This window comes from Gossypium raimondii, chromosome 7 (assembly GCF_025698545.1).
Source record: "Gossypium raimondii isolate GPD5lz chromosome 7, ASM2569854v1, whole genome shotgun sequence".
NCBI classification, from domain to species: domain Eukaryota; kingdom Viridiplantae; phylum Streptophyta; class Magnoliopsida; order Malvales; family Malvaceae; genus Gossypium; species Gossypium raimondii.
The window spans coordinates 46569059-46588754 of NC_068571.1; the positions used below are offsets into that span (position 1 = coordinate 46569059).

The following is a 19696-nucleotide window of genomic DNA, read 5'->3' on the forward strand; positions in this document are numbered from 1 at the left end:
TCCGATTTTAGAAACATTGGTATTAACAACCAAAAACCAATTACAGATGAGATGGCTAGAGCTGCCATCACCATCATCATCAGGGTGGCGTAAAATGTAAAATTTCAAGTTTTACAAAATTTTAATTTAATAAATGGTAAAATTGTACTTTAGTTTTCTTAAAAATAAATTTTTTTAGTTTAATCCTTTCAAAAATATGAAAATATTAGTTATTAAAATCATGAAATTACATTTTAGCTCTCACAAAAATATACAACTTAATTCCGCTCTAGAAAAATTTTCTAGCTTCGCTACTAATCATCACGAGAAAGCCGCTCTTTTCTTTTTGCATGAACGCATTTGTGCATTGCTTGTGAACTATGATCAACGCTACACTATATATCCAATATTCTCTACATTCCTTTAGGCGGTGAAAGTATCATAAAAGTTTCTGTATTAGGAGTCAAATTGTATTTTACTTTTATTTACTTAAAGAAATAGACAAATTAGTCCCTGTGCGTTAGATCAATGAGTAAAATGGTCTCTTTTTTGTAAAAATATCATCCATTTCTACTGTTAGAAACAAGCGTGGCTGACAAAATAATTAGACAGTTGCATATGATGTGCCACGTGTACCTCATTCTAATGTACAAGGACTAGTTTTTAACGGTAAAAATTGATGAAATTTTTAATAAAAAATCAATTCGCTTTCAATCTAATATACAAAAATTAATTTACTCATTTTTTAAATAAAAATAAAATGCAATCTGAATAATATAATTACCCAATGTGGAATATCAAACAATGAGATAAAGTAGATATTGAAGTGAAGCAATCACACAGTAATCACTGCAATCGATCCCATTCAATACTGCATAGTGGAAGAGAGTGAATAGCAATATAACAATATCAAGTAATGCACCATTGAAACTCATTCCTTTCCTTTTGCTTTCAATTCATGAACCCAAGAACACTAAAAAAAAGAATATACAGGCAGAGCGACGTGCATGAAACTTTGATATGATGAGTCTATATACCTATTGTCAAACTCTGATGTAAGGAATCCATCCATTAAGCTTAAAGCATTGAGTCAGTGAGTCAGTCAGTGAGGTCCTTGCACTGCCAGTCTGCTCTTCCCAAGCTGAACTCCAAGCTTGGATTATGGTGTTCTATGTTTGGCCCCCTTTTCATTTTTTCTTCACTCAATCTGCTTCCCTGTAATCCAATCATGTAACACTTTATATATATACACACATAATCCATTCGTAGCTTTCATATCCCAGTTCTACGTTCAATTTTTCTCTTAGGTTCAAATATGCTATAAGTCCCTATAATTTTCAAACTTTTGAAATTTAATCCTTGTACTTTTATTTCTAGGAATCTAGTCCCTCTACTTTTCAAATTTCAAAATTCAAGTTCAGCTATTAACACTATTAAAATTTTTGTTAAATTTGTTGGTGTGACATTTGAAATAGAAAAGAAAACACTCAATTGGTAGCCATGTAATTAAAAAGAAAATAATGTAATTAACTTGAATTTAACAAAAAAATACTGTTACTAATTGGACTTGAATTTTAAAATCTAAAAATAGAGGAATTAAATTCATGGAAATAAAAGTACGTGTACTAAATCCCAATATTTTGAAAAGTACAAGGACTTATGGAAAATTTAACCTTTCTCTTAATCAACTTATTGATAAGCAAACACTTATTATACTGTATTTGAACATAACATACCACACCTCTTTTAGCAATTTAAGAAAATTTACATCATCTCCGAGTAGAAACCACTCTTCCGATCCTCTCACTTTTGATATTAATAAATTCGTCCCTCAAAAATTAAAATAATTTAATTTTATTAATTTCAAAAGTAAGTATCTAAGAACAATTAGTCACAATAATAATATTTTTATTAATTTTATATAATTTAATTGGTATAATAACAAATTTAACCTTCAAAATCTATAAATGATGCGGTCTATTTTATATATATATATATATATATTTGAAGATAAAGTTTTTTAATATATATTCTTTTGAATTTTTTTATATTTAAGAAAAGTATAAATTTTGTTCAAATAATTTTTAGAATTAGGACGACATTGATAAAATATCTAAATATTGAGGGCTTAATTTATTATATCAATCATAATTATGTAAACTTGACGGAAAACATTAATTTTTATTATTGATTGTTCTTAGTTGCTTACTTCTGACATAGACAAGAAGGACCAATTTGCTTAATATCAAAATCAAGAGGGACTGGAATAGTGTTTTTATCTTTATCTCCTCTGTAGTTAACCTAGATGCTTTGTTACAGATCGTTGCATTACATGCACACATATGGAGCTGATAAGATGGTCTGACCACTTACCTCAAAGTGGTTTCCGGCCTGAGAAGACGGAGGTTCAGGTCTAAGCCGGTCCGGATTCCTCGAATTCGGTAACCAAACTCCTCTACTGCACAAAAAATCATAATTTAGTTAGCTGTTTTTCAATTAAGTACTCCCTTAACATCGAGTTTGAGAGATTGTGCAGAAGGCAAAGTAACGAGTTAATGAATTAGTGATGATGTTGCTAGTACTGCTCATCCTCAACATTCAATCACAACTTCCATATTAGATAACATGAAGAACAAAAGACAACATCTACAAGTACTAGATGTTGCCATTTTTGTAAGTGAACAACCATAATGGTAAAAGAAAAGAGAAACAATCTTTTTGACAGATGACCCTTGAGGTCACCTCTTATATAATGTTATGAGAAACAATTGCAGTAGCCTTAAATGAGGTTCAATTTGCATCAACCAGAAAGATGGTGTGCAGTGCAGTACATGCCATATTGCAACCCCTCTACTGATCTATTATTATCAACAATATATATATATATCTATACTAAAAGTTAGATTGCATTTGATTTCATTTACTTAAAAAATAGAAAAATTAGTCGTTATACATTAGATAAAAGAGTAAATTGATTCTCCTATTAAAAATTTCATCCATTTCTATGGTTAAAAATTGGTTGCCATATGTTAGCATGAGATATATGCGTGCCACCACTTGTCACTGTTTGGTTATTCCATCAATTACGCTACTTTTTAACTGTATAAATGGATAAAATTTTTAACAAAAAGAATCAATTTACCCTTTGATCAATATATAAGAATCAATTTACCAATTTTTGAAATAAAAAAGATAAAATATAATTTAACTCTTAATACGGAGATCTCTATCATGCTTTTACAAGGTTGAGATTCATTTTAATGAACAAAATCCAGTCACTGGTACAATCCATAATGCAGCGAGGTGTCCCAGACCATGTATCCACTAATGTAATACTCGTCTCTTTTGAAAGCTATCTCTCTAATAGCTCTTAGAAAAATGAAATCTGATTTTAGAAAGAAAAGGAGCTAAAATTATGAAACAATAAGTAGCACCAAAACAAGATTATACCACTCGCCACTTTTCTATCTATAAAATGCTTCATTCAACTTTGCTATGTTATACTCATTCAATCATTGAGAAAATAATTATCCTTACCAAGGAAACTTTCTAATTTCAATGATTATATTTATTTTAGGTTTAAATTGTTTTTATATATTATAGATAAAAATATATATTAATATTTGTTATTTTTAAAAAAAATAGTATTTAATTTTTCTAAAAGAATTAATGTTCGATCAACTTAAAACAAGCAACATTCTATAACGCACAAAGACGTCATGCATACAAATGAACTTATGAGTGTGCACGGATTAATACACATAAAATTTGATACTAATAAATCAAATTATATCAATTCAGTTAAAATTATTAAAAATATTTTTATAAATTAATAAGAGATTTGAGTCTTTTATATATATATATATTAAAATAATTACAATTCCTTTTAAAAATTACTCTTATTTAAAGCTGGTAATTTCAACTTTTGAATTAAAGTGATAAATTTATAGATATCATCAAATAAAAAAAAGTGCAACTCACTTTCATAATTTTATTTCCTTGTTTTAGTTTTTTTTTTGAAATTTTAAAGTTTTGATTTTAAAACTACTTTATATTACATATTTACAAATATAAAGATTTCTGGAATAGATCATATACATTTCTTAATAGTCGATTAAAAATTAAAAAACATGTCAGAACAACAAAACCCGACATTTTTCATTCAAATTTGAATTGAATGTAATAAACCTTTTTTAAGATGAATGTAATAGTTTTATTTATTTTTTGTTAAAGTTTTTGGTTGGGAGATAAATTACTATAGTTTACTGTTATCATTTCATCATGTCTTGACTCTTACTCAAGAATGGCTAGAATAATATGAGTTTGATGTAATGGATTAATTTGCTTTATTTATAAAAAATATGAATTAATTATATTTTAAATTAATTCAAATATTTATTTTTAAAATAAAAAGAGTAAATTTTAGAATGTAAGTTCCATTTTTTATGGTTAAAACTAATTATTGAAAAGTAATTTTAACATTTTCTTTAATTACAAAGGAGAAAAAAAATTACAATTTCAATGTTTTTATAAAATATTTTATATACCAAATAAAGAGAAGAAAAGAAATTACTTTCCCTCAAATTGAAGTAAATGAAAATTGAGGTTTTAATAGTAAATAATGAATGTACCATTTCCTAATAAATTTTAAAATTATACATGAATTTTAATTTAATGTGTAATTGTATAAATAAATTTTAATTTTGATTTAATCATACACATTTAAAGAAATAAATATATCAATTTATTTTTATATTGAATAAATATAATTATCTATGTATGCAATATATAAATATAAAATGATGATATATCAATAATTGTGTTAATAATTTAAAAGAATTGGATCAAATAAAATTTTCATGCATAAAATTGCACAAAGTCAAAGTTGATGTATACAATTACACATTAAACTATAATTTATGTATAAATTTGGATTTATCCCTTTTTACTTTCTTCTCTATTTCTGTATGCAATTCAAACATAAGATTAAGTTGAATCAATTTTCAACTTCAAGTTGTGATTAAGTTTAACGGAAAATAAAAGAAATAAACCATAATTTTCAAATTGTTCAAAGTTAAATTATTGATTTCTATTAGATTCTTTGTTGATTTTTCATACTTCTCTTGATTTTTTTGATACGAGGGTTTAAAGTGTGTAACGAATTTGCAGAAAGAACCTACTGATGGGAGGAAATTGTTTGCTACTGCTTTAGACCAGTCATTGGAATTCTTTCCTCCGCAAGTTCAAGATGGTATCATCATTGTTAAGCCATCGAAGAGGGTATTAGGGTTTGGCAACATTCTCTAGTTGCTCAGTTCTTGGGACAGCCTCCTAATTTTAGTTTGCTTTAGAGGGTTATGAATTTGCTATGGGAAAAAAAGGGCCATGTGGAAGTAAGGCTCGCTGGTAAGAATCTTTGTCTTTTTCGGTTGTCGAATTCAGATGCAAGGGACTGGGTACTTGAGAATGGTCCCTAGCATATTCAAAATAATCCTGTGATTTTGAGAAAGTGGGAGCCTAATATGAAATGTATAGATTTTGATAGCCTGTTTGGGTTCAGTTGAGGCAAGTACCTTCAGAACTTTTCACTAAAAGATGTATGAGTTTCATTGCAAGTGCCTTAGGCACTACATCGTACATGAACAATATTTCTACTTCTAAGATGCTAAAGTTTATATAGAAGTTGGAGCTAATCTAGTGATACCTAGGTTTAGTAATGTGGAGCTTAGTGATGGATCTTTAGCTTTTATTGTAGTTAAAGTACCCTGGCTTCCTGTTATGTGTTCTAGTTGTTGTTTCTTTGGTCACTCTATTAAAATTTGTCTTACGAAAGTGGTAGTACAAGAGAAGGATTGGAAGCCTAATAAAGTTGGTGAAGGATCTAAAGCTTCTCCAACTGTAATGGAAAGTCAGCCTCATTTGATGAGTGAGAATTTTGTTCGTCCTGCAAATAATGAGATAGGGATTAGTGATGTAGGATTTGTGGCAAAGGTGGTGTTGGGATCTAAAGTCATTAGTCTAGTGATATTGTCAAATGTATTTGTAATTTTTCGAACATATTGTTTAAATCAAATTCTCCTGATTTCATTAATATTCTTTGTATAATGTCTTCAATAATTTTTGCACACAAAGCAAAATCCAATGAAATATTAGCTTACTGAGTACTTAACGTTTAACTAATATTAAGTTGTATTATGTGGTTGGATCATAATGGTAGAATACAACTTATATTAATAGATAATTTAAATGGTTCATAGTCTAATCCAAATAGAGCAAGTCGATTAAAAGACTATTATGTAGTCTAACAAGTACAAATGAGGAAATACCTTATCTTGGGTATTGGAGTGAATGACTCTTAGAAGATAAAGACATAGATATGATTGTCTGGACTGACAATACATCGGACATGATCCAAGTAAAATAAATCTTAGATTCGTTTATGGATTTATTCATTTGATGTTCATAGTATGACTTACCTCAATCATAAATAAGTAACAGGCTATGTGTGTATAACTCGTATACTTTGATGTATTAAAAGCAAGAGTTCAATTAGTAATAGAGCCGAAAGCTGATATGTTATGTATGCTACTTCTACATGACATAGCTTTATTACAATAGTAGAATTCATAGATTAATAAAGGGTAAATGATATCATCTCACCCACTTTACAGGGTAGATGGAAAAGTATTGTGGCCATAGGTCATTTGTCTAAGAATAATTTACTTATTATTTGTTAGTAAATGACTTTTTCATGAATGAAGATGTAATTGCTAACATGAGATAAAATAAGATCATATTGAGTGAACAGATTTAATCCAAAAAAGATTAATAATGTCTTATGAGGGCAAGACACATAAGACAAGGTTATTGGACAAGCAATTGATAAATAGTTTTTACAATGGTATATAATAGGAGAGCTTAATCATAATATCAGTAGCAAAATGACTCCATGATTAAATAATGTGGTAATTATTAACACATGAAGAGTCATAAATTAATTACAAATTATTTGAGACCTAATTATATACGTATAATCGATCCTCTACTAGCTTGATTCAACTCTAAATGATTTGCAATAGAATCGACATGAATGAATGAAAATGACGAATTAGAGAAATAGATCACATTTATCATTATCCATAATGAATGCTTTTTCTCGTTATATGTGAGATATGACTTAGAGATTAAATTAAATTTTTGAATTATTATTTAATTATTTGAAATTAATTCATTGAAGTTTGGAGTGGAAATTAAATTAATTAGTCATCACAATTTTAGTGAACAAATTAATTTAATTAATTTGCTCATAGTTTCTAGTATAGTAAAGATGTCATGATTTTAACGAAATTAAAATTGGATTGAGAAAATAATTTAACTAGAAAATTAATTAAATAAACAATATTTTTAGAAATAGGAAAATAGTTATTGGGTTAGTAAAATTATACGAGTTGGTTTAAAGATCAAATAACACGTATAATTAATACCAAATACATTAGATAAGCCTGGAGGCCCATCTATATTGCAAGAGGCAACAACCCTAATGTTCATAGGGAGTAATTGTTGCCCCTATGTATCTCTAAATGGGAACACATGTTGTTTTCCTATCAAAAGAATATTATTTATTTATTCATTATTGGACTGAGACTATTGGTACTCTTGTAAACCTGATTTATTTATCCCCAAATAAATACTATATTTTGAGAGAGTTCATCTTTCACTTTCTAGCCTTTGAGAGAATTAATATTTCATTAGATATTAATAAAACTTTCCATTGTGTGTGACTAATTCGTGAATTTAAAGCTCACACTCTAAACAGACTAGAGTTTAAGATTAGCAGAATAGATTGTTTATTCAAAAGTCGGGAAACATTTTAAAATGTCTAACTCAAAGCACAATACTAATTTAGTTAAGATTTATTACTATAAATGTCACAACCACTCCATTTTAGAAAATCTTTTAATTTTCCAACAAGTGGAACATTCTACTTGTTCTCCAATAATTAATACTTTGAGTAAGGGAAAAGAAGTGATCTCGAGTTCCTCTAATAAGTTTGTCGTTGTAATAGCTCGTTTTTCAGTAGTTTCGAAAATAGTGATTTTGGGATCACGATTCTGACGAGTGAGTTGTAAACATTAGTAATTAATATTTATGAGTTAAATATGGTATTATGGTGAATTTTGGTTGGATAGATTTTATTAATTGGCTAGTTAGTCAAGTAAAAGTTGTGCGTAACGAAAGTCAGTGGTTTTGAAAAATGAGGTATTAGGATTTCGTTTTCATAAACTGAGCTTGTAAATATTTTTATTAAATATTTACGGAGTTGTGGTATAAGTGGATTGAAGTTTGGTTTGGTAATGTTGATGATTTAATAGTTAATTAAGGAAAAAAGATTAAAACGTAAAAACCATAAAAGTTAATTGGTGTTGAATTTTATTAGTGAAGTGACTTAGTTAATGAAGGTGTAAGGGTCTAGGTGGCAAATATACCCCTTTTTCACTATGGTGGACGGTTGGTGGCCCTTTTGTTTATTAAAAAAATTACTTAAATTATATTAGAAATTAATAATTAATATATGATAAAACATTAAAAATAAGTCATCATCTTTAACATTTTCTTCTTCCACCGAATTTCCACCGTAGTTAAACAGAATGAAAGCTTCAAGCTATCAAACTTTCGGCCCTCTTCCATGGTAAGTAAATATTTTGTTTCTTTTAAACTTTATATTTTTGAGATTGTTGCAACTAGGTCCAACTAACCCAACCTCCATTTTCAAAACTGTTAAAGGTTTTAAAACTTTCCATTGATGATTTTAGATGTTTTTGATAGAAAATGGTAGATTTGGAAGCTATGAAATGTTTAAGGATTATTTGACAAAATAAATTTTATTAATTTTGCATTTAAGGACTAAATTGTGAATATGTTAAAAGTGACTTTTAATTTCTATAAATTTGGATTTTGAGGGCTTAGAAGGACATAATTGAAATTTGGAATGAAAAGCGAAGCTCCATTGTGAAAGTTATACTTGTTTCAGTTTTAGAGGCTAAATTGAATAAAATGTAAAAATTTAGGAAAATTGTATAAAATAAAATTAAAATATTATAAGCATGGATTTGAGTGTTATTATGAGTCGATATTGTTATTTTGAATCTTAAATATTATATAGATCAAGTTGTTGACTTAGATGAAAAGAGAAAATTATTGAGTAGTCCTTGTTAACTAAACTGCTACGATTTATCAGGTAAGTTCATACGGTATAAAGATGTTTAATTTTCTATTGAATTTTATCAATATGTTCATTAATGTTTTATTAGCAATTTGAATTGGCTAAGAATTAGTACCTAAATTGAGAATTAAATCAAATTGAAATGGATTGTTGTGAAATGGTATAATGCGAGGTTAAATCTTGATGAAAATAGTAAAAGTCATATATATGAGGTTATGAGTTTTTCCCAGGTTCCGAACTCCTACATATGTTGCGGACTCGAGAATACATGAATAGGTTTCGAGCTCCTATATATGTTGTGGATTCGAGAATACAGGAATAGGTTTCGAGCTTCTGCATATGTTGCAGACTTGAGAATACAGGTTTAGGTTTTGAGCTCCTGCATATGTTGTGGGCTTGAGAATACATGAATATTAAGCCCTGACCAGGTTATTTATGTTGTAGGTTCAACCCTATCGGGTAACCAAACACTATTACTTTAACATGTATACGGAGTTCTTTTACGAAGTTCCATCGGGTAATGTTATGAATAAAAAGGTGATTTTACGCCATTGATTGTTGGCTAAGTTATATGCATATGAGTTGAATATGAGGTATAAGTTGGTTTGAAATGAAAATAAGAATATTTGAGGTTATATATGTGATTGAGCTCAAAATCTTATAAGTTGATGTTGTTGTTGGAAGTTTGATATGTATATTTGAATTACATAATGGATGTTTATGATAAGAGTATATGATACAAATTGAGTGGTGCTTGTGAGCAAAGTGATAAATTAGAAAATGAATTCATGATATAGATATTGGGTTGAGTTTGGAAATTTACCATTTGGAGATATATATACATGTATGGATTTTGCTTTAAGCCTTATGTATTTGATATTGTTTTGAATACCATGATAGGTAAGATTTTTTCACATTGAATCATGTTTTTCGTAAGTGGTTAAAGTAAGTTGAATGTTTCTATTGTATGAGCTTACTAAGTATTTTATATACTTACTCATGTTACTACTTTTCTATAGATTTTGGACTTTTGGAACGTATCAATCGGATCAGCGAAAAGCATACACCTTTCATCTCCCGATTCGATAGACTTTTGATGTTTCGAGCTTGGTTATTTGTGTCATGTACTTAGGAGGGTTAAATATTGAAATGTAAAGTTTGTGTTTGTGTTTGGCATGGTTGAGTTAGGATGTATATAAATATATGAATATATGCATATGGTAACTTGTCATGTTATGGATGAATTGTTACAAGGCTTGATATTAAGAATGTTTAGGTGAATGGTATTATACTTATGTTTATGATGGTGGTATGAAATGGCTATAGACTTTGGTTGTGTTAAGCAAATGCTTATGTTTGGTATGATTGAGTTGTGATATGAAATGGTTGAGACATGAATTGAGTTTATTGAATTGTTCGTATATTGGTTGTATGATTATATGATTAGGTGAATTAGTGTTTTAACTTTAAAATATGTAAGTTTTGGTGTTGGTTTGATTGGCACAAAAATATCATTAATATAGGTCACTTGAATGGTTGGATTGCAAATGGTTCAAAATAGGTAATTTTTTATGCACACGGGCTACAACACGGTCGTGTGTCACACATGGTTGGATGACACGACCATGTGCTCAATACGTTCAGGATGGTTTTTAGTCCACACGGCTACAGTGAGTTATACGGGTTAGTAACATGGCCGTGTAACCCTGAATTACATGGCTTCAATTTGTTACATGGGTTGGTAACATGGCTGTGTGATAGCACCACACGGCCTGACCATACGACCGTGTGATCCTTATTTTACTATTTTACCTATCTTTTTTTAAATGTTTCAAAATGGTCTCGATTTAGTTGTGAGCTTGTTTAAGGGCTTTCGTAAGCCCGATTGAGACTCGATTTTGTTTGTAATGCATGTTTAATGTAGACTTAACTAATTTATATTGAATTATGGAATATTATTGAGTAATTTGTATAAAAAAATTTCTGTTTACTGTTGTGACATCCTGTAGCTTGGGTCCAACAACTGAACCTGGCATGGGGTGTTACAGTTGCCTTGAATAACTCTAAGGAATTGGAACTTGCTATTGTTAGTGCTTCTTGGTCAAAAAAGGAGGAGATTTTTAATGTTGTAAACTCTCAAAGTTCACCAAGAAAAGCCAGGGCTACTTCTACGAGGGTGGTTAATATTTTGCAAGAGGTCAAGTCTAATAAGAGAGATAATATGGAGAATGAGGTAAGGTAGAAGTTTAGGATTTCAACCTAAAATGGAGGTACTTCTGTTTCTCATCAATGGTTATTAGTTTTTAAATAAAAGACTTTAATATCCCTTACAAAAGCAAGTAGCTATTATATTAAAATAAATAAATATAATTTTAAAAAGAGTTTTTAAAAAAAAAGAATATGACTGTATAAAGCAAGCTTGAATTAATGATTTTAAATGTAAACGAGTTTAAATAAAATTTGAGATTCATAAGTTAAGAGATATCATTTCACTAAAAGATATTACATAAAAGTGAAATTAATATATATATACACTAAAAAGTATGGCACACATGCATGATAAAATTATGCAAAATAATGTAAAACATGATAACTTGTATATTAATTTTATATAGATTTTTTCATTAAACATAGGAAAAACTTAAATTTTTTATTATAATTAAGTTGGTGTCCAATTAACTTGTAATATCAACTCAATTCAATTTTAAATTTAAGAATAATATAGATTTAAAATGTTATCTATACTATATATAAGATTTTTTTTACATAAAAAATAACAAAACTAGAGCAAACATATAATAACGGATTCGAAATTGTAACCAAGCATCGCCCGTTGGTTCTATACCCTATTCATAACTAGAATTTTTTCTGAACTCTTTCTAATCGGGGCTAAAACTCTAGAAATTAGAAATGCCAAAATAGGAATAGCACTTGATATTATTAGAAATGCCCAGAAAATATTATATTCGTAAAGCAAAAACATAGACAAACTCCTATGAATGTGAAAAATAGATCGGATTAGTTGCTTCGACCTGGAATTCATTGTCAAGTCATTCACAACTGTTTGTTTAGTCAAAACAACAATTCAGTTTGATCAGATTGTCTATTTCGTTTGTTTGTTGTGTTTCCATGTTGTGTTTTAAGATTTATTGATTGGAATTAATCCAATTTTATTTGCATTCCACTTGAGTTAATGCCACCCATTAATCGGGTCTCAACTCAATGTGAAATTATCAAAAAAGTCATTTTTTACAAATAAATTATTATTATTTCGAGGGTATTTTTTAATATTTTGATAAATAAAAATAAGCAAACACATAATGAGTATGATGATATTTGAAATCAAAACATCTTAGGGCTAGTTTGGCAATGCTTTTGAAAAGTGCTGCGGAAAAGTGTTGTGGAAAAGTGCTTTTGAATAGTTTGGTTTAAAATTTGAGTGTTTAGCATTGCTGTCAAAAAGTGTTTTTGAGAAATAAAATGTCCATTTTAGACATGTTATTATCAAGTAACAAATATGCATTTAAATAATATTTAAATTAGTTAATGTTATTATATTTTAGTAAGAATATAAAAAATTATTATAACTTGTTGTTAATATTTTAATATATGAAATATAAATTTTAAATAATTTTAAGCAATAAATATTAATTATTTATAAAATTTAATTAGAATATATAAATATATTTTAAATATTTAAATATAACCATTAAATATTTGTAATTAGTATTTTAAAAATATTTTTTATTTTTAATTAATGATTTTAACACATTTGTAATTAAACATCAAGAAAAAAAAGGAAAGTACTATGTTATTTGAGGGGTGAAAAAGTAATTAAGCACCAAAAGTGCTTTTAGGATAGGAAAAGCTAAAATTTTTAGCTCTTCTTTTCAGAAGTGTTTTTCAGAAGCACTTCTGAAAAGCTAAAAATTTCAGCCAAAAGCAGCTTGTTCTGCACAACTTTTCTTCCAAAAGTGCTTTTGGAATCGGAAGTGATCTTTTTAAGCAATGAAGAATTGGCCCTTAGTCTTTACCATCTTAATTTTATCATTTCAACTAAAATCACATTTAATTGTTTTGTCAATTTTTTAAATAAATTTATTACATAAATATTCTCATTCTCATTTTGAGTGTGTCATAATCTAAAGTTAAATGATGAGTTTCATTTATATCTATACTTATTTATTAAACATTTTATTGAGTTGGTGTCCATCAATCGAGTCCCAATTTAGTTAGGGAATTACCAAAAAATTATTTTGTAATGCCCTTAATTTTGAACTATTGTTGTTAGTTTTTATTTATAAGTATGAATTTGCTTCCGTGGTTAAATGTTTTGTTGTGTGGCTGAGGTTAAGGGTTCAAGTATCACTTTTAGAGATTTTTTTTCCCTTTTGGTTCAACTCTTATCATTAAATGTTTGACTTAAGTTTATTTTTGCGTTAATTCGGGTCAAGAGTGAGCCTACTGGTTTGATGGTTAAGTTTTAGTAACATTTTAGTTTAGTTAATTTTTTTTAGTTTCTTCCCTTCTCTCCCTTTCTTTTTCTTTTTTTTTTCCATTCTATTTTTTTTCCTCTTTCGTTCGATTGCTTCTGTAACTTTGCTACCGGGTTAAATCGAGGGTACTGCATTATTCATTGCTTCAATTGAAAGGTTTCTACGTAAGTTTCGTTGTTGGTTTTCTTCGATTTAGTTTGATTTCATCTTTACTTTGTGAGATTGAATGCTACTATTAACGGTTCCAAATTGAATGCTACTATTAACGGTTCCAAACTCTTTGTTAATTATTCGAATTGCTTTCGTTTAGGTGAAGATCTTGAGAGGAGTGTTCCTCCATCGAGTTAGTTCTGATTAGTGGCTATACGATCGTTGGTAAGTGAATAACACTCTGTTTCGGGGTTTTGCTCAAAGTTTTTGATATAGTTCAATTCGATTGCTAAGTTAGCGTTTCAGTTAGATTAATTCGTTAAGATGGATATTGGATGGTGGTTTTTAGGTTTTGGATTTTTTTGCGTTGTTCCGGCATTGAAACTACATCAAGTGTGTAACGAAAACATATTTTTTTACGATTTGCGAGCGTCAGAAAACATGGTTGTCAACGCCACACGGCTGTGTGTCAACTGTGTGATAGATCGTGTAACTCAATGTTTGTGTATTAAGGTCACATGGGTCAGGGACACGGACCATGTAACCTACATCGTATGTGTAATAAAATTTAGTCCAACTTTATACAGATCGATTTATTAATTGGACAAAACATGTATCAGGTTGGAATTCATTTTAAAATAAATGATTTTTTTTTGCTTTCATTTAAATTTTTTTGTTTCTCTTGGTTATTAAATTTGCTTTATTTGTAAAATTGCTTCAAAATGAATGAAAATGTTGTTAACTTTGCTGATGTGGCATCCACATGGTATCACGTGTATGTCATGTCCTCAATTACTTAATTTATAAAAAAATTAAAATATATTCTTTAAAATTTTTATAAATTTATAATTTTAAAAATTTTAAAAAATAATTAATTGCTGAAATGAAATCCATATGTATACCACATCAACAAAGTTAGCAGACGGTAACTTTTTCATCCATTTTGGGAAGATTTGACAAACAACGGAAGTTCAAAGATTAAAATAGGCAAAAATATAGAGAGCTAAAATATTTTTTTGTAAATTAAAGGGCCAAATAAATCATTATACCAATAAAAAAATAGTGAATATAAAATTAAATACATGAAAGTTATCACTTTTTATTATTACAAATTTTGGTAAATAAAAAGTCAAACATATATATTCCACACACATTAATATTTACCAAATTTTTAAAAAAGTGATAATTTCCGTTTTGATACTCACTAAGTTTTTATTTTGATGTTAACTAAAATATATAATCCTGAAATCCCATTTGAAATGGCAATTTGGTGTTTCACACATTCAAAAAATATTATTTTGTGTTTCATGTAAAATAGTTATAATCATTTAGAAGTTATTGAAAAATTATTATTTTTTAAAATGTTAGTGAAAGCACTTTGAGATTTTGTATAATATACAAAAGTCATCAAAAAGACTTATTTTATCAAAACAAATCTAACCATCCAAAACCAAAACTTAAAACTAAATCAAATCCAACTAAATTAAAATCATCTAGTGGTTAGAAAAAATCCATCCAACTGAATTCACATCACTCTAACTTTAAGTTTCTTTTTGGATAATTATCAATTTATGAAAAATGCATAAAAATAGTCCACTATTAAGGCCACTGTAATTTCTTTCCTGGTGGTTCAAAGCTCATCAACCCCATATATATATATATATATATATATATAAAGTACCTTATTAAACCCTAACAGTAACCATTGCAATATAAGTAGCATTGTAAGAATTGAGTGAAAATTTTTTAGTTAATTGAGTTGATGAGTCGAGTCCTATTTTATCATTCTAAGTCAATTTGATAATTTTTCGAATTGAGTCTAGTAAAATAACATTCGAGATAAGCCGAATCGAGTGAAGTTGTTCAAGTTAAATTAAAAAATTAAATATGTCAAATTAAAATCTTGTTACAAGATAGCTAATTCCATATTAGAGCACATAAATTTGAAATCATATATATTTGAAAACATTTTCAAAGAAAAATAAAAAATATTTTAGTATGATAAACTTGAATTACTAATTAACTTATTTAGGTCCCTACAATTATTATTCTGAAAATTTTAAATTTTTAACTTTATTTATATATTATTTTAGAATTTTTATAAATATTTTTAATTTTAAAATTATTTTGAATTATTTTGTAATTTTATTGGGAGAGACCGATTTGCTCATTTTCAAAATTGATAGGGACCAAAAAGGTATTTACACTAATTTGTTATTCAAATTGTAAAATTCAACTCGATTTGAACTCAAAACTCGAATTACTTATTCGAGTTGATTCGAATAAATCAATTCAATTAACTCAAAATTCAAAATTTTTTTTAAATTTTTTCGAATCGAATCGAGTTTTGCTCACCCCTAACTGCATTACTTGTAGTTTGCGATTGAAATTCTAAGGATTGTTATTGTAATTTTACCCATCCAGAAACGAAGAAAAAGAGACTGAACGAAACAGCAACTGACATACACGCAGACAGACAAACAGACTCCTGACAAAATTTGAACGTCGAGAACTTGCTTATTATATTATAAAAGGAAAAATAGCCTTCCTACTTCCATCTTCCATCTATAAAGCTAAATGCTTATACAAATTTATAAAGCTCTTTCTTTTTCTTTAAAAAAAAAACTTGAAAAACAAAGGTTTATTTAATTGGATGAGTCCTTAAGAAGTAAAACCATATCTTTCCACTTAACTTTAGACATCATTTTGATTACTATCGATTGATTTCGCTCATACCAATAGAAATATGGTATATCAACAGGTACCAAAAATTAAATTTACAATATATTTTAAATTTAAACTTTTATTATTTATTGTATCAGAAAAATAAGTTTAAAATATATTTTAATTTTTATTATTTATTTTAGATTTGTTGAATTATGAACTATTATATGCAGAATAATCTTATTGTTTAATTTGTGGATTTTTTTTGTTTGTTTATCTTGAGTTTGTTTAATGATGGATTATATTTGGGAAGATTATTGAAAAATATTGTATATATTCGAAGAATTTTTTTTTATCTTAAAATTTACGTGGGTGAGATTTGAACATGCCACCAACTCTTTTAAAATCTTTTCTTTACCACTTCAACCAATGTTGCCAGTAGAAAAACAGTATGTCCACTAGTACGTAGGTAAAAGTATTATATGTTAGATAAAAACGTAAATTGATCCTTTTTATTAAAAGTTTTACCCATCCCAATGTTAAAAACTGATTTAGCTAATGAAATAAACCAGACAAGTATGTGTACCTTATGTTGACGTATATGGACCAACTTTTAACAAAAAAATAGATAACCAATTTACTCTTTGATATAATGTACATATACTAATATATCCAATTTTAAATAGAGAAAATAAAATATAATCCAAATTTATCATACTTTTACCTCTTATGATTATATTGAAGAAAAAAATTAAAAGTTAAATATACACTACTTTCTACACCTGCTAGGGCTCTACTTTCTACATGTAAGAAATTGGCATCTGTTGAAAAAGGAGGTTTATGTTAATGTAAGCATCTTATGATTTTTTAAAACAAAGGCATTTTTAGTATCTTTTACCATTAACTTTTGTAGTTATATATAATCTTCCGTACTACTCATGCATTAACAACACACATCTATAAATCTAAACCAAAACCTGCCAGCATACTATATATTACTCAATCCAATCCAATCCAACTTTAATTAATTATAGAATTTTTTTAAAAAATCTGTCATTCTGTGTTTTAAAATTTAAATGGATATAATATTTTTTGAAAAATAAAATGAGGTAGAGAGAGAGAGAGAGACATACCTAGAAGAGTTACTCCAAAGATTACTATTAGCAGCAGCATTATTATTATCATGATTTAAGGAGGAATCTGGACTTCCTGATCTCTGCCGGGGAGCAGCTGCTGCCCAATAATCTTCTTCTGATTTAGATCCATCTGCTACAATTAATTAACCCATTTTTTTTTACTTAATTCACTGAACAATCAAATTCTAAAAAGATAAATAATTTATCTATGATAGGGAAGGAGATAAATAATCACTACATTGCATCTCATGATTACTATCATTCTATATATTGTTTATAATGATTAACAAAATTCTTAATATAAAAAGTGTAGTGAAGAATATTGCCTGAGGAAGATGCAGGTTTGTCAGTGCTCTTAATCGTTCTGTACATCTGCAATGAAAAAAGGACACAAAGATGATAATAAATTTAAAAACCAAAGCTATATTATATATGAGAGTCAAAAAGATAAATCAAATCAGATGCTTCTCTTTGTGGGTTTTTTGTTGGTTTGTTTAATAACCACGAGATTGATGTTTGGTAAGGTCAGTAATTGCTTTGCATTATTGAGAAATGATGGCTTCTTTTTTTAACCTTTTTCTCTAAAAGTTGAATTTGTTCTGTATCACAAATCAGACTAAACTGTTCATTCATAGGCTCCTGTGCCACCCACTGTCACACTGGTGAGAGAGATGAAATGGAAAAAAAAAAAAAAAAGGTTATATAATTAGGGTTTTCAAGTACCTGTAAATGGCTTTTGACATGGGCGAGGGTTAGATCTTTGACATCCATTAGCTCTAAAACTGATTTAGGAGTCGCTCCTGTGTTCAAGTACACAACATCAAGTTAGTCCTCGCCCCCCAAAAAAAAAAAACAAAAAAACAAAATCAAATCCCAAAAAGAATTTTCAAAGAAAAAGATTGAATTACTTTCATGACCGCCGAGAAGCTCCACGGCATGAACAAAACGAGCATGAAGAGAACTGGTCCAACGCATTCTGGGTGCTCTCATGTTTCTTTTGCTTTGTAATTTAGGGATAAATCTCGATCTAACCATGCTGTTACAGAAGTCTGAACCTCCCAACTGATGAGGATAAAAATGGGGTCTCAGTGTCTCCATTGAAATCCCATTAAACCTAGGTGGTGAGTGCAAAGCCGAGGAAGATGAACAATTATACGATGAATAAGACCAGGCATAGTTACTATATACTGGAATCCCTTTGATGGGCTTCAGTCCTGAAACATCAAGTAATGAAATCCCATGGTATATATTATCATCATCGGTTCTTGCAAGTGGGGCAAAGCTTTTCTTCTCCCAAGGGCTTTCACTTTCAGCTTCTAAGGCACTGGTGGTTGGATTTGCTAAGGAAAGCTGGGTGTCAGCTTGGGAGGCAGGTTTTATGGAACTATCACTGTGTGATTTTGGGTTTACACCATCGTCCTTGCGCCAAATATCAAAGGAAGAATCCCCAGCAGCACAAATAGAGGAAGGAGCACTGTTGGGAGGGCTAATGTGCAGGGAAAGATCAGGAATCCGATTCAAAGAAGTGAAATCTCCTTTATCAGACATATTTAAGTACTAGCTAAGGGAAAAAGCAGTGGAAAAACAAAAGAAGACTTTTTTTCTTTTTGCAAATGATAATGGAATTATTGGTATTATTATTATTATAAATATATATGAGAAACAGATGAGGAAGGGAAGAGAAAAGGATAGATTGGGGAGGGGGGCTGTTGGGAGAGACTGCGTTTTCCTTTTGTTTTGTTGCTTCTGCTGCTACCTCGAGAATATATATAGGAAAATGACACTTCAACAAAGCCCTCTCTTTTCTCTCCTTTTCTCAATAGTCAATACACTCAAACGCCACACAATGTAAACGCAGCATCATTTTTGTACTTAACAAACAAATTCCTTGCTTATTTTCTCCTCCAAACACGAGGGGTTGGGTTAAATTTTACATAAGAGACTGAGAAACCACAAGTGCTGTATGGTAGAAATACCATAGAAGCCCTTATATTAAGAGTCAAATTTTATTTTGTTCCCTTTACTAAAAAATAGATAAATTAATCACT

At 28.7% G+C, this 19696-nt stretch overlaps 1 protein-coding gene across 5 annotated transcripts; it reads right to left on the bottom strand.

The window, feature by feature from the left end:
- Nucleotides 1-806: 806 nt before the first annotated feature.
- On the bottom strand, nt 807-19397 carry LOC105787163 (transcription repressor KAN1). 5 transcript variants are annotated; one of them, XM_052633051.1, is made up of 7 exons: nt 18557-19397; nt 18372-18448; nt 17975-18020; nt 17646-17781; nt 5822-5923; nt 2353-2437; nt 807-1194 (listed from the first exon to the last, which is right to left on the bottom strand). In XM_052633051.1, exons 1-7 carry the CDS (start codon nt 19194-19196, stop codon nt 1078-1080), a joined length of 1203 nt encoding a protein of 400 aa, XP_052489011.1. In that variant the 5' UTR covers nt 19197-19397; the 3' UTR covers nt 807-1077. The 5 variants fall into 5 exon arrangements, with proteins under 5 accessions (XP_052489011.1, XP_012469069.2, XP_012469076.1 ...); XM_012613615.2 differs by having other exon boundaries at nt 17646-17778; nt 18557-19396; XM_012613622.2 differs by lacking the exon at nt 5822-5923 and having other exon boundaries at nt 2353-2434; nt 18557-19396.
- Between the last annotated feature and the right edge of the window lie 299 nt (nt 19398-19696).

Coding starts and splice junctions, on each gene's coding strand:
- LOC105787163 (XM_052633051.1), bottom strand. CDS start 19,196: ATGTCTGATAAAGGAGATTTCACTTCTTTGAATCGGATTCCTGATCTT. Junction 18,021..18,371: donor ATGTCAAAAGCCATTTACAG/GTACTTGAAAAC, acceptor TTTTCATTGCAG/ATGTACAGAACGATTAAGAG. Junction 17,782..17,974: donor CAAACCTGCATCTTCCTCAG/GCAATATTCTTC, acceptor AATTAATTGTAG/CAGATGGATCTAAATCAGAA.